This window comes from Drosophila willistoni, chromosome 3R (assembly GCF_018902025.1).
Source record: "Drosophila willistoni isolate 14030-0811.24 chromosome 3R, UCI_dwil_1.1, whole genome shotgun sequence".
Classification (NCBI taxonomy): domain Eukaryota; kingdom Metazoa; phylum Arthropoda; class Insecta; order Diptera; family Drosophilidae; genus Drosophila; species Drosophila willistoni.
Genome location: NC_061086.1, coordinates 24,440,096 through 24,455,594, shown reverse-complemented (window position 1 = coordinate 24,455,594; position 15,499 = coordinate 24,440,096). Strand labels below are relative to the sequence as shown.

The following is a 15,499-nucleotide window of genomic DNA, read 5'->3' as shown; positions in this document are numbered from 1 at the left end:
ATATTTATATGGTCGTAAATTTCCACAATTAAATATATTTTTAACTGTCTAATAGTAAGACGATAAAACGAGCCATTTTCGGTTGGTTGATCCTAAGAGTTATGTTTTTTTCCCAAATATATCGGCTAATTCGTTAGATTTAACTCATTTTCACATAGAGCAAAAGTGAGTACATGATAGTTAGGTTAGGTTTTTAGTTTTTAAGTCCTTATACTGAAATAATTTAAATTTTCTATATATCCTTTTTTGTTCATAAATGTGTAAGGAGTATATAAAAAAAATTTGGTTTTACTTCCATCAAAATTAAGAACCCTGTGCAATATTAAGTTAGAAACTCAACTGAAATGGGTATGATTAATTTTTTTTGCATTGGTGTAAGCTTGGGTAACTTTGTGTTGTTTGGGCCTAAAAAACCGCACTCAATTGTTGTAGCCACCGTATTTTGCATGCGTGTGTGCAAAGTAAAAGGGTTAATTCATTTGGCCACAAGCCTGGAGACCGGAGCGCTGCGTCATCTTTGTGGTGGTGGCGGCCTTTTAGGCGGCCTGTTGCCGGTTGCTGCAATTTTGACAAGCGAACAGAGCGCGAGTTAAGCGAGTTTAAGTGCTGCTTGGAGCGCGATGAGGAGCGGAACAAAAGGCCTCCAAGTTTGAAATTCCAGGGATCACAAATGTGAAGCACAGCAAGCGCAGTAGCAGCCACACTGCGCACAGTAGTCAACCTCTTCATCATCATCTCCAATCCTCATCGTCATCATCGGGCCAGGGTTGGATTAATTCAAGCTGTGTGTGCCAGGAATTATATATTAAACTAAAGCTTTAACTAGTTATTCCCTATAATAACTTTCAGATGAGTTTGAAAGATTGATGTGTGTAGGGCTATTTGGATCCGGCCATGGATTAGCTTTGCTTCTTCCTTTAGCTGAGGACTGGGGCGTTGGTGTTGCTGTTTATTAGGGTTGCCTCGTGACACGCTATTCGTGTTTCACGTGCAAGTCTTTGGTTTAAACGAAGGTGAAAAACTCTTGTGTAATCGCATTGCTTTAACCAAATTGCTACCGTTACGCCCACACTAGGGGGCATGGCCATTACATTCCACTAAATGCAAGTGCATAAATAACAATTACAGCTGCTGCAGCAGCAGCAGGCCGACGCAACAGTTTCAGGCGGAGCAGCAATAATAATACCGCTCAGGTGTCAATTGGGGGCCGTTGCTCATGTCCGGCGGCCATTTAAACAGAAATCTCTTCTATCGGCATATAATGTCTGTTGATTATTATGTTTACACTATGGCTTTGGATATTTTCTAATGATCTCCCAATCCCAGAGAGGTACATACTGGGAAAAAGAAAAAAAATAGAGAAAGAGAGAGACCTCAAATCGAAATCTCAATGCAAATCAAAGACAATTAATAATTCATCGCCCGCTGGGGCTGGGGCTGGAGCTGGAGCTGCGGCTGATTCCGGGTGCTGGCTAGCATGATGGCAATTATGGATGAGTGTATAAGCGGGAGAAGGGAAGGAAGAAATGCCAAAATGCATACAATATATGCTTGAAATCAATGCGAGGGTGGTTTTACCAATGTTTAACCCACAACGAGCATCTATCAAGAGATATACTTGAGAACTGTATAAGATTTTTACCCTATTATCTTCAGATTAACTCCAAAGTTCTGACAATGTCTGCTTAGTATTGTGTGACCTCCTAAATCATGAAACTTCTCAATATATCCTCGTATATCTACGTAGATCTCTTGGTATATTCAATAAAATAAATTTAATATGCAAAACAGCCGGCCAACAACTGGAGCTAGTGGCCATTGGCTGGTCGCCTGTCGTCTGTTGTCCAATATCAGCAAATTTGCAATAAAATATTTGTCTGGCTCGAGCAGTGGGTTGTCGTCTAGTGGCTGGTCGGTCGATCGGTTGTTTGGCTACTGCAAATTATTTATTTGTACCTCTCGCCGTCATCAAATGATATCCCTCCGGTCTTTCTCTTCACCCTATTGGACTTGTTTCGTTTCGATTTTGGCTTATCAAATCGCTTGAATCGTCGTTGTCGTCGACGCCGGCAAAGAGAAATGCAGGGCAAAATATAAATATTAGTTTGTCTAGGCCAAAAGAGAGGGGCATGGAGGGGCAGAATTAGTTGCTGTTACCAGCGGATAGCTATCCGCCGCCAGCTAACAATTTTCATAGCTGTCCAATGCAATGAAAAGTGTGAAAACGAATTAGAGAAATATTTTTTTTTTTGGCGAACAAAACTTGGACTTGGACCTGAGTAGTCTATCTAAAGGTGGTTAAGGTGAGGTCGCCACCTTCATATTTTGCATATATTAGATGAACAGCATTATAGAGGCAATCGCTAATTCGATATTATGTACCAATCACATCCATTGTCTGCTTGGTCTTTGATCATTGGCAGCAACTTTCAACAAAATGTGTTCTCTCTAGATGGCAGCTGGTTTGGCTGCTCCAAAAATGCCAAGCGAAGTTAAATTGTCACTTGCATATGGGCGCCCAATAATTATAACAATGGGTGGGCCGGTTCTCTAGCGATTTTGACGTCATGTTCACAAATTTGTTTGCATTCCATGACGATGGTGGCCGAACCACCTAACCACTGAACCTCGGACTACCTGAACACTACTACTGACAAAACGTTAAAGAAACAAAAACCACATTGCAGCAGCACGCCGTTGGACATTGTCAAAGTAAACCATATGACAAATTTTCTTGTTGAAAATTGTGTTGCGTGGAGTCTCTGCCTAGTGCGTTTGACAAATCGCCACATGGCAGGCGTCCAATTAGCAAGAAAACTGAACTGGTTTGTCGTTATTTTTTATTTTTATTTTTTATATTAATAATTTTCAGTGATATATCAAAGAAACATTTCCGAATTGTCCTAACTGTTATCGAGATGAGTAAAAAAAAAAGAGTCAAGAGTTTAAGTGCTCACTGGACTTTGTTGCTTTGACGGAACAGAAATTGTACGTTTTCATTGGGGCAAAACGATCGCTGCAATATTTCCACTCTCAAGACATTTTGCTTGCGTTGCCAAATATCGGTAAACTGAAAAAAAATAAAGATCTATAATCTATAATCGTCAAAGGTAAGAGTAAATAATCTATAGCTTGGATTATTACATACATTTTTCTCGTAGTATGTCCAGAGATTTGGACAATCGTCAAGTTTGATAACTAAAGGACTTGTGGTGGCATGTTCACTGCTGCGAATTTTGTAGATTTCGTCGATTAATCTTTCAGTAAGAAGAGGACAATTAATGAGAAAAATCTCCCTTAGTTTGGCACACGATGACTTGATAAAGTCTATCAATTGATAATTCTTAAGATCGGAACATTGACAGAACACAGCATACCCGTGTACGGGAGGCAATTTCAAGGCACTAATATCCATATCGTTGAATCTACTTTGCGTCAATACTAGACCACCAAAATGATGACAATGTTCCTTGAGATTCAGTTGGCCAAGACAATCGGATAGCGGAGAGTCCAGTAAATGGCAATTAATCTGTAAACTTTTGATTTGCTGGCCTTTTGTTCGTACCACATGCGACATGGCCTCAATTGTTCGTGCCACATTCTCATTGGGTCTGAGTTCCAGAACCAAAAGCTCTGGTAATAAAAGTATCTCCTCCCAACTGGACAAAAATGTTTCGACAGTGAAGACCAAATCCTTCAATTGGCTGCCACACTTTGAGACGCCTTGCAGTTGATGGTCCGTATGTTTGCCCAAAAAATGCAAATGTTTTAGCCGCTTACATCCACCATCCAGAATGGCCCGCATGGCTATCGTATTCACCTCATCGTACAGCGTTAGGTATTCCAATTTAGGGAATTGTTCGATGAAACAAACCTGAACAGGCGAATGGACTTTCAGGCGACGCAGACCTTTTAATAATTTGGGCAACGCGTGCAATGGCCATTGGGGTGGATAGTATTTTTTTGTCTGTTCTCCGTTCCAACTGATTTCGGCATATTGTACTCCAGGAAGAGAATCTATACCGGCGCTCTCCAAAATATTCAATTCCTCTTGCAAGCGATCACTGTCAAAGTACACACGATGAAAATCTCGCCACATGGCTTGTAGGAATATTTTCAAACTATCTCCACTTAATCTTCCTTCGATATTTCGTAGATCCAAATGCTTTTCGTGGGCACGCCAAACTGAAGTGCAGGTTTTCGGTATATCGCGATAGTTTTGCTCTAAACTCAACTGATCCCTAATACTCAGTTTACTGAGGACATTACTTATACGACTGAGATCTTCAGCTTTTCTTTTCATCCTCTTTGGAATGATCGCCTTTTGCTGTTTAGCATTCTGTTTTGCTTGAGACATTGTCATGGATGTTTGGAAACAAAAGGATAACAAACAAAAATGCTAAAAAACAAAAGAAAATAAAATTTTTGTTGTAATGTGATTATCTGAACAAAGTATACTATAATAATACTATAATATACATATATAAGAAAACTCCCAGCTTAAATATAAAAATGATTTATCAAAATTCCATTAAAGTCTTGCCAAATTTTAATTCGTCAAGAAGTTTTGTTAGATCCTTATAAATTAAGTTCAATCTGAATGAAATGAGTTAATTTCGGCAAGGCAAGTCACAGAGTCGACTTAATTACTTAAAAATGGAATAGATTCTTGAGATGATTGGATGGCCGTTGCACCTCAACCATCCTGCTGCAGGGGGTCGTATTTTAACGAGCCATCGGTTATGTTTTTATTGTAACCGGCATTTGTGTAATATTCTATGTGATCTCTCCCCTATCGGCGGGGACTCCCTGGTCCCTGGTTTGTGTCGTCTAGTGCATGAATTTTCTCCGCCGCTTGCTAATGAGCTGCCGCCACTTGGCCATGTTTCTTTTGGGTCTTATTTATGGCATTTGTCTGCTCATATCTATGCTTTTGTTTCCAAAACATTACATACTGTGGCATCAATTAAGTGGCAGAGACATATATACATAGTTGGACATGAAGACAGAGACTTCCTCGGCAAAGCTAAAAACAAGTTTACCAAAAATCTGTGGAATCAACTTGTTCAAATGGCGGTCGAAAAAAAAACCTTTGATTTCATTTTTTCCATTATTTTTCATGGGATGAACATGAAAATTGAAATGTTTTATTAATATTTTTCAACAGCTTTAGACACACAAGTTAATTAAATATTTTTTTCGACTACCGTTGCAAATGTTGAATTCGGTGACAGTTTGGACATTTCGAAATGGGAAAAATTGTATTTCAGCCTTCTCGTTGTGTGGTGACTAACTGGAGAGGCTTGGCCAGATGTGGTGATACAAACATGGTCAAAATGTGGGTTCGATTTGCAGTGCTGCCAACAAAATTGTTAATGACTTGATTGCTAAAGCAAACCAAAAGATAATCAAAGTATCTAGAGGATTTTAAATAGAACTCAATGGCCAAGTTTAATCAAATTTTTCACCTTTTCATTGTCTGGTGAATCGACTGGGTCACTTTAAAATCTTTTTAAATCAATGTGGCTCTTGAAAAAATCAATGTGTGGTAAACTTTCATTTTGTTTTGACCAACTGAACTGCATGATTTTTCAATTAATGTTTTGGCATCTTCTCATTAGCGGCTTATTAGTGCAGCGAATTGACGCAAAAGTGAACATCATTTCAACGCCCTTTTAACAATTGCACGCAAGCGGCGCACCTTTAGCGTTAGCTAGTTAGCCATCCAATGCTCCTTGATGACGGCGACGATCCATCGTCATGACAGACAATCGACAAACTAATCACAGAGTCAGAGTCAGCAATTATATGCACGCAAATAAACAATTCAACGAAAAACTTCTCAGGGCGTTTATCACTGGCCAGCGGCAAAGCGAAATACAGAGATAGGACGTTGGCGTTTAATTTTACGGCTTTATTAGGCGCAGAAGCATGTGGCATCCTGGCACACGAAGACGAAAACGAAAACGACCACTGGTAGCTGTCAGTCATTCAGTTTGACGTAATTTGACGGCCCCCAGGTCAACACTTGCTACTGCGTCCAGTTTGTGGAAAGTGAAGCTTCTGAGATTCGAATTCGAATAATTCATTTTCACCTTTTGAGCCAGTTTTAAGTTTTTTCACACATGTTAGATACCGTTCCGTCTCGTTAGTTGTGTGATTTATGAAGCACTCAATTAGTAAAATATTTAAAACACGTAAAACTTACTTAAGACTCTTACGAAACTCTTAGTCGACCATTTTGTTGCCAATGCGCACATGAACAGACGAAGGGGGACTAATGATGATCTGATCATTGATTTGGCTAGTTTATGCCAACAACAAACCAGAGCCAACATTCAATAACAACCAATAATATCAACTGCAAGAGCATCGCTCTGTGATTTTACGACGCCCAAGTATGGAAATGGACAGAAAACAGAAACGTAGGAGCCACACCACACACCACAGGCATACCATGCCATATAACGAGGCAGTTATGACTTGTAGAAGCAGCGTGTGTGTGGCATGTCACTTATGCTGTTGGGATGAGACGACAGCAGCTCTTAAGTCTAGTGACAAAGTTGCCCTCAAACTTCTTTCAGTCTACTCATCTATTACCTAATTGCTGTCCATAGTCCTTCTCAATTACCTTTGTGATTTTTTCCAATGCATCTACTTAACTAATTTAAATAAATTCCAATCCAAAACATCGAAGAGAACATTTTTATGGTCTCTTATGGAGCAGATTCATCCACTATGAGATCAAACTCTAAATACCAGAAAAACGTTTTGATTTCGATTCGTATGCAAATCAAATAAACCAATTAGCTTATTCCTGTTTTTACTTCTAGAGTCTGTCTCTCTCTCTCTATAAAGGCAGACAAAAGGCAGAGCTTTAGAAATTCTTTTCCAAGAGCAATTAATAACAATTTTGCGATAATATCATGGCGATTGTACTGATCGATAGTTAAACTTTTTAATGTTAGATTATAAAAATCGATAGCCTGCTGGGTTATTGGGACAATTATTCCATAGAAACAGAGAAAGAAAAAGTGATGTTGAGGGGAGAGGCGGAGAGATGGCTTACCTATAGTCTCTAATGAACACATTACATAAAATGTTGAGTTTTATGCCCCACTTTAAGTTAAGTCCGTTTTTTTTTTCTTCTTTCTTTTATATGTATGTATGGCGATACTTTACTTGCCCCACCAATTAGAAGGGCCATGAACGTCGTCGCGCCGTTTTAGTAGTGTCTTGAGAGATCTCGCTTGGTCTTTTGGTTTTATAGTCCCTCGCTACTGATCTGTATCTGGATCTGTGTCGTCCGTCTTGTATTACTCATGTCTCAAGCAAAAAACAAAAAAGAAATGGAAATGTTCCATCATCTCGTTTTTGTTTTTGGTCATTAACTGATTGAACTTCATTTTGCGGCCCAGTTTGGAATCGTGTGTGTGTGTGTGTGTTGGAAAAACGATATGTTAGCGTAAAATGATAGGTACCAAAACTAACTCTCTGGGTAAGACAGAGTTCGTGTGCGCATCGTAAATTTTCATCTTTATATTGACGTTTATCCTCCATTCACCTTTTATTTAATTGGACTACAAATTGTTTGCATCTAATTTCATCAATATTTAATGTGTCTCACCATAGCAGATATTTCCCCCATTTGCGAGTGTATAACAAGTATAACGATTGGGTGATAAATGCCTATTGTGGGAGATAGATTTCTAATTGGAAAACTGCTTTAAAACGTAAGAACGCATCTTAAAAATAAACCACAATGGAAAATCGCTTAGGGGGAGATGACCTTTAACCCACATTTTAAGACTACATTAAGCTTTACTAATATAATGCACAGGCATGAATGTACATATACATACAGTGCCGGCAAAGAATTTGAGACATACATTTGTTGATCTTAAATTCTGATTTCCTGCGATTTTTCTATAATGTTTGATGTCTTAATTTAAAGTGTTGAATTGATCATTCTCTTGAGATGATGTACCGTAAAGGAAGTCCATCTATTTTTTATCCGATTTTGGTCAACAATATCTCATTCGACGGTAAATTTAATTCACTATTTTTTGTAGTTCAAGTGAAGTTATACTTTAGAATGAATTGGTGGCTTAAAATGACGCCAAGCAGGCAAACCATAAAAATACATACAAAATTGAGTTTTTCAATTGTCTCCCAATTAGATCCTGGGGCCAAATTGAACATTTGTGGTATAAAGTTTAGTATAGTGCTAATAGATCTAAAAACCTGTTCTTCGGGTCCGAAATTGGACGATCAATTTAAAAAAAATTTTAAAATGTGTCTTATTTTTGCTTTTCCAGGTCCAAATTTTGGGGCTTTTTATCAAAATTGATTTAGAAAACAATCCATTAGAGGTACGCCCACAAAATTTACGGTACATCATCTAAATAGAATGTCAAATTCAACTCTATAAACTAAGACATCATAACTTTTCACAAATATTATAAAAAAATTGCATAAAATCAGAATCAGAAGGTCCAATAATTTATGTGTCAAATTTCTTGCCGCCACTGTATACTAATCCAGCCCATCCCTTTGGTTACACATCCTTTGTTTGTCATTCCTTGGCCTATTTGCTGCTGTGTACGGTCATCAATCAACTGTGTGAGCTTTTCAAAAATCAAACATTGATTTCTTTCATCTTTTTTCTTATTTTTCGTAGTTTTTATTTTTTGCTAAAATCGCATAATCTTGATTACTCATTTCCGGTGTGCACATCACCAAACAAATTGTCAAAGGCAATTGTGAAAGTTGCTGTACGTTCAAAACGACTAGCCAATGCTCTAAGCGAAATTTAAACGATTCTTTTCGTTTATCTTAGTACTTTCTAAAACAATGATATTTCAAGTAATCGCCCAAGTATTACAATTGAGCTAAAAAATAAAAAAAATTGCCTTGTCATTACACTAAGCCAACTTACAAAAATCTTACGAGTACTCAATAATTCACAAAAAGAAAAAAAACCAAAAAAAAAAAACGGAAAGAAACATTGAAAATCAAATGATCAATATGAACGACACGAAGGGGGCACAAAACAAGAAATTGAAAAGGCACAAGTCATCTCAGCTGGTGGCTTAAAAGGCGCGTGCTAAGCCATTCATATCCACATAAAAGAGCCTCCAAAGAGAGAGAGAGAGAAAGAGAGAAGAAGAGAGTGGAAAGTCTGCACCTAAAGATACCCTTTTTTTGTCCGTAAAATATTAATTTCGTTGAGACATTGTGGAATTTCCTGTCAATAAATCGCAAGTGACTGAGGTTCTCCGTGTCATCTTACTACTAATTGAAGACCTTACTCAATATACCCATGCAAACGACTGGTTAGAGGGTATAAGAATTAAGGATTGGCAGGCCAGACCAACTCCATGGCGAAACTTGTGGTGGGGGTGTGTGTGTGTGTGAAAAAGGAAGGCAGCAGCAGACGCAGACGCAGACAACCAAACTTCATCTACGCTGAGGCTGACAAACTGGACCTGATCTTTGTGCAAAAGACTTAAGAGACAGGCTTCGCAGAGACACATATTCTTTCCCCTTCCTCTGCTTTGGTTTGGTTCCAGTTCCGCCAAATGTCGCCAGGCGACAGCATCTCAACATCAACTCAACATGCCTTCCATAAGGAAAGCATTGGACAAATAATACGAAAACTACAGAGGGCCCAACTTACTTTGTTCCACACCGAATATAAAATGCCCTTTGTGAATTGTATTGCTTGATAGACCAGCTGTTGCAATTGAAGAAGCTTCGTTTTGACCATTGTAAGGTTTGATATATTGAAACCTTATAGTATATAACTTGACTGAGGCAAACAAATGAAACAATAGATAAAATGATAGATCTATTTTTGAATTGATATTAAGTTAGTGTAGACTCTAAGGTATAAGGCTAAGACTAAGGCTAAGTCTAAGGCTAAAGGCTTTCTGTTTGATATGTTCCTAATTACAATTTTTGAACTCCATTTAAAGTTTTTACATTTAGGGTATATACAGATCTCATCTGTTGATATCGTTTTTCTTTCTTCGTTGTTGAGTTGCCTTTTTAGGGATGGGCATATCCGATTTTCAGTTGTTGTTGTTGTTATTGTTGCTGGTTTTGTTACAGCTAAAACTTTACGTTGAGGTTTGTTATTTATTTTGTTGTTGTTGTTGTTGGTTGCTTGTCTGTGATTGTTGTTATTGTTGTTGCTGTTGTTGCTGTTGATGTTTTTATCTTGTAGTCAGTCAGTCAGAGAGTCACTGGGAGAGTTGTTGCTGTTGCTGTTGTTGTTGTTGTTGTTTTACCTTTTGCTTAGCTTTAGCTTTTTGGGGGCTTTGTGTGATTTTACAGTTTGATTGATTGGATTAGGTACTTATGTTATTAATTTACTTCTATTTATAAAACCTGCAAATGGACAATGGATATTATTGTTGTTGGTGGTTTTGAGAGGCTGTTGTTGTTGTTGTTGTCGGTGGATTTTTTTCTATTCAATGTTCAATTTTCATTCATGAGAATGCTTGACAAATTGTGACTAGAAGAGACCCAAGCAAGACACGGCTGAGCTTGAGATTCTCTAGACGAGATTAATGCTTCACTTCCGTTTGGCTACAGAAGGAGGAGGAGGAGGAGCAGCAGCAGCATCCAATGGAGGGAAATATGTTTCGTGGCTAACTAATTTATGCAGTTTTCTTGTCAAGTGTAAACAAATTAATATTTAAAACATTTTCAATTTGAAGTTTTCTTATCAGCCATCAAAAATTTATATATTTTTCACTCAATTTCTTCTCTTCCTTCATTTTGTCTGAGGCAATCAAATCAAATCAGTTTTCAACACTTTTCGATAATTGTAAGTTATCTCCCTTAAAGCATTTGCATTAATCGGTTTCCATTTTGGCAGATAACAATCGCAACAAAAAAACAACAAAAAATGTAAAGATAGCCACACTTTTTTATTAAAATCAAATCACCGACTTAAAGATACTCTGCACACACAAGAAAAAACTCAGAGAGCAGTAAAGATAAAGAGTCTTAGCGATCTTGATACTTCATCTTATCAACACTCTGTGCGTGTGCAGGGTATAGAAATCAAAACTAAAACAGATTTTCATTAATTGAGGCAACGGGACAGGTCCAAAGTCATTCGCAGCTGATAACCATCGAATAACAACACCACAAAAAGAGAAGAGAAAATCAACAAGACGCAGACGCGGCTGGTGGTCTGTTCAACCAAAAAAAAAAATGTCAAACTCGGCTCAATCTGGCTCATTAGCGTTTCAACTTGGTCATGGAACTGGACTATGTAGACGCTAGCCACATGGTGTGGCTAGTGGAGCAGCAACGCCTAACCTGAGAGACCTAAAACCAGAGACCAGGTGTAAATGAAAATAATCTCAAACACTCCAAGATCTTTGACACTCCACAGCGGGGGAGCAACCAAAAAAAAAACAGAATCGTTAAATCATTAAAACTCGTATTTTTAATTACATTTTTTTTACATTTTTTTTTGTTGGTCTTAAGGATTTTTCATTTTCACAATGTGAAAAACTTGAAGGAAAAGACAGGAAAACCCATTGCCAATGACAATTCTTTCAAGACACTCAGCCAATCCCTTTTGTTATATCTGCTTTGAATAACAACAATTAGTATGCAGTTTGTCTGACTAGTAGAAGAATTTTCGTAGATGGTCAGTAGCCCAGTAGACTATTAATATTTAACCATATCGCACTGGCTTTACACATTTGATTAATTGCAAGAGAGACTGCCATCAGCGAAAGTTTGATGACGGCTGCACGGCGGATGACATTGAAAAAGTGTATGTAAAATGCTGGACCTAAGACCAGGTCGACCGTGCGCTTCTCTCTGTTCTAATCACAAACTAATTCATCATGAAGGCTGCCGAATGCATTAGGGCCTCCTAGTAGGGAGACAGAAGGAGGATGAGGAGGAGGAGGAGGCAAGCCAGACCAGTATCAATGGCCACATATTTCATCGTCGTGCACAGAAGCAATTCCGATGGCGGGCAGCGGCGGGCAAATGGTCCGCCCAGCAATAAAATATACTCTAAACTAGATCGATTTCATAACTTTTAATGCTGTTTTGGTAAGTAAAAAGGGTGTTTAGGGTATTCGAATGTCGGACAAACTGGTTAAAGCATTTCTTGGAGACATTTTTGCGGAAGCTTTGCCGCCGCCACCATCACTTAGTCAAGTCTCTCTCAAAGTGCATGGATTATTGTTGCCGCGGGCGTGCAATCCAACAAAAAAAAAAAAAGAAGCCGACGATCTCTAGACTTTTGGATCGGCTGCTGCTTGGTTGCTTTGGTATGTCTGCTGATTAATGCTAACCAAATGGAATGGAAGTCACTCTCTTTACCTCTCTTTCGGTGTGTGTATCTCTCTGTTGCCTTTATCAGTGTTTTTGTAATTAGCGCATTTGCATTAAAAATAGCAATAATTTCCTATAAAATGAAGACCACAAACACTGATATATATTGTATTTGGATATACCTATTCCCTCCTCTCTCTCTCTCTCTCTCTCTCTTGTGGAATAAATATGGTGCCAGGAAGTGGTGGGGAATTAAAACCAAAACATTAAATAGATAGTATCCAAAAGCCGCTCCAAGACACATCAATTAAGTTTCTCAGTTGCTCTTCTTTAACCATCTCTGCCTTTGGAAATTAAATTCTTAAGGATGGCAAAATCGGTAGGATTCGTTTCCCTATGAGATCGAGCAACGATAGTTTGACTAGTTTATTCACATCTCTAACCAAATCATTTGGCTTGTGGCCGTGTGCAATTAGCTGAGAAAATTTATGATCCCCATTGGAGAAGAGGTTTACTCCTTTCTATTGGAGTTGTCACAGTTTCGAGATCTTTCATATCTTCATATTCCAATTAATCTCAAATCATCTTGGTGGCAATTATGCACACACAACTAACTAATTAATGGCATTTTAAACAAACTTGGCAACGCATTTTCCGCACACATTTGAGCCAATTATACCCGCCCCGCTTCACCGCAATGCAGAAACAGGCGTGCCATTTATTGATTTGATCATTACTGTTGGATGATCATGATCACGATGATTCGCCTCTTTGGAGAGCGGCGGCACGCCCCAATTTACAGCAACAGGTGCAGCAGGAGCAGTCATCGCTCCTTCTTTCTCTCTCTTGAAATGACTTTCTCAGCGATTTTGGCTGCTATTGCTGCTGTTGCTGCTGCTCGATCATCACAAATTCAGTAGCCGTTTTGACTGCCTAATGATAACTCCCCATCTGTAGGTAAGTCCAAAGAGAAGAGGGGCCAAATGTAAAGTCTATGAATTATTACGCTAACCACCAGGCATGTTAGCGCACAATTGGTCCGCAAGTCTATTATTATTTATGTAAAGGCTGCCAACGGTTGATCGCATGTCGATCGCTTCAGTCCATGGATCGTTCACTGAAGTACGCGCGGTCCATCAATCTAGAAATTATTGCCGCTATATTTTCGAATGGGATTTGCATTTTGACGGAATGAAGACGAAAATATTAGGATGCTCTGTGGCTGGTGTGGCGGCCTCCATGCCATGCCCTCTATGAGTTTCTTTCTAACATTTATACTACATTAAATATTTATATAGATATATGTATACTGCTCTATAAAGCTAATGAATCTTTATACATATATAAATTGCTGACATTAAACATAAAGATACTATTCCATTCAGCGGATTTACCGGAAACTGGAAAAAATTTCACCTGTATTACTAACATTTTCAATACTTGGTCTCTGTCAATTCCTGAAATTTGCCTTTTGGATTCGAAAGGAATGGAAAAATTAATTAATGGTCTGGTTCAATTAAAATTGCAACAGACAATCCGTGTCACACAGCAACAGCAGCAGCAGCCCGATCTACCTCATGTCCAAGTTGTAGCTACAACTTGCGTGCGAAGTTCGCTGATGAGCAGGAACAACAGCAACAACTACATGTGTTGGCCATCTGCTAATCTGCCCTGAGAGGAGAAGAGTTGGTGTCGGTCTTGGATTTGTTTGTGGTCTTGGTCTTGGCCATGTGAAGTGAAGTCTGTGTGTGTCCTTAGGCCTGTCGACCATCACGTCCTTGGCAAATTTGTGTGTTTGAGATGGAAAATGGAAAATTGCTGTTCAATTTGTTGCTGGATGTCCATGAACGGTGACAAGAATTATAATAGCTTGCTCATGGGGCCCTCTCTAGCTCTCTTCTCTTCTCCTCCTCCTCCTCCTCCTCTGTTATCTGCGACCATTTAGCTAGAAATTTATTTAATGCTTTTGTTTTGGTTTATGGAAAACCAATTAGTTTTTAGTCAAAGACCACACAAGCATTTCCCCTGAAAACAAAACCAAAAAAAATTTATAAAAACAAAAATAAATTAACATTTCTTTACAAATTTTCCAACGGTATTTAATGTAAAAGTTGATAGATAACAAAATTGCTTTAAGGTAATTATCCAAACCACAAACAAACCAAAACAAATACCAAAAATTCTCATATTGAGGAACTTAGGACTTCAACTTTTTATTACCCTGTTATTTTTAAAATTATTCCAGACTTTAATAAGTAATTAGTTAGTTAATCACAGTGGAGTTTGATACTGCAAGCAGTTTTTTCAATCACAATTTTAACGCTTAAACATTTCCTACGATTTGTGTATACCCTGCCCAGAGTACAGGGTATCTTGAAGGAAAAAATTCAAAACCAAAATTAACATTTAAATTGTCGAGTTTTTGTTGTTTTGGTTTTGTTTTCTTTTTTGCCCCGATAAGAAGCCGAAAATGGTGCACTTATTGACAACTTTAACGAGTTGAAACAGCAGAGAAGAAGAAGATGAAGGGGAAACGGGCTTAGATACATAATTGGTTTCTGGTCAAAAGTAAGCACCACCAGCATATCAAAACCAAGAGCAACCTGTTGAAACATTTATACAAAACCGAACCCTAAAAATGGTAAGAGAATCATGCAAATTAATGAAAAAACTCTGATCGACCAAAACGATCGACCTCCTCCCACACCAACCGTGCAACCAGCAGCATTCTTCTTGACATTGATTAACTGCCGTGCAGACAAATTTGAAAATTAAATGCTTCACTGATCAATCTGGGAACTCTAAATGCAAGTGGCTCTAAATGCATGCTTGGTATGTTTTATATTTATTGTTCCATTGTCTTTTTTTTTTTTTTTAGAGAAAAGCAAACGAATTTAACGCTTCAATTGTCCTCCTAAACACTAATTATGATGATGATGATGATCTTCAACCTGAGACTAAAAACTCTACGACAAAAACTCATCAAAAAAAAAAAAAAACTTGGACAAGTTCTCAAGCATAAAAACATTTTTATGCGCATTCCATTCGGAGCACAAGAACAACAACAAAAACAACAACAACGAAAAACGAAAAAGAGATCAAAACATGACAATAAAACTCAGGACTGTGAAACAGGTCCAGATATCTCTTGCCTTTTGTCGTCTTGGCCCCTTTGCCTTCGTCTGCG

General features: G+C 38.2%; 1 protein-coding gene across 1 annotated transcript; it reads right to left on the bottom strand.

Moving 5' to 3' along the window:
- Positions 1–2,826: 2,826 nt before the first annotated feature.
- LOC6647548 lies at positions 2,827–4,436 on the bottom strand. Its single transcript, XM_002069997.4, has 2 exons — positions 3,149–4,436; positions 2,827–3,070 (listed from the first exon to the last, which is right to left on the bottom strand). The coding sequence occupies exons 1-2, from the start codon at positions 4,361–4,363 to the stop codon at positions 2,954–2,956; spliced, it is 1,332 nt and encodes a 443-aa protein (XP_002070033.2). The 5' UTR covers positions 4,364–4,436; the 3' UTR covers positions 2,827–2,953.
- Between the last annotated feature and the right edge of the window lie 11,063 nt (positions 4,437–15,499).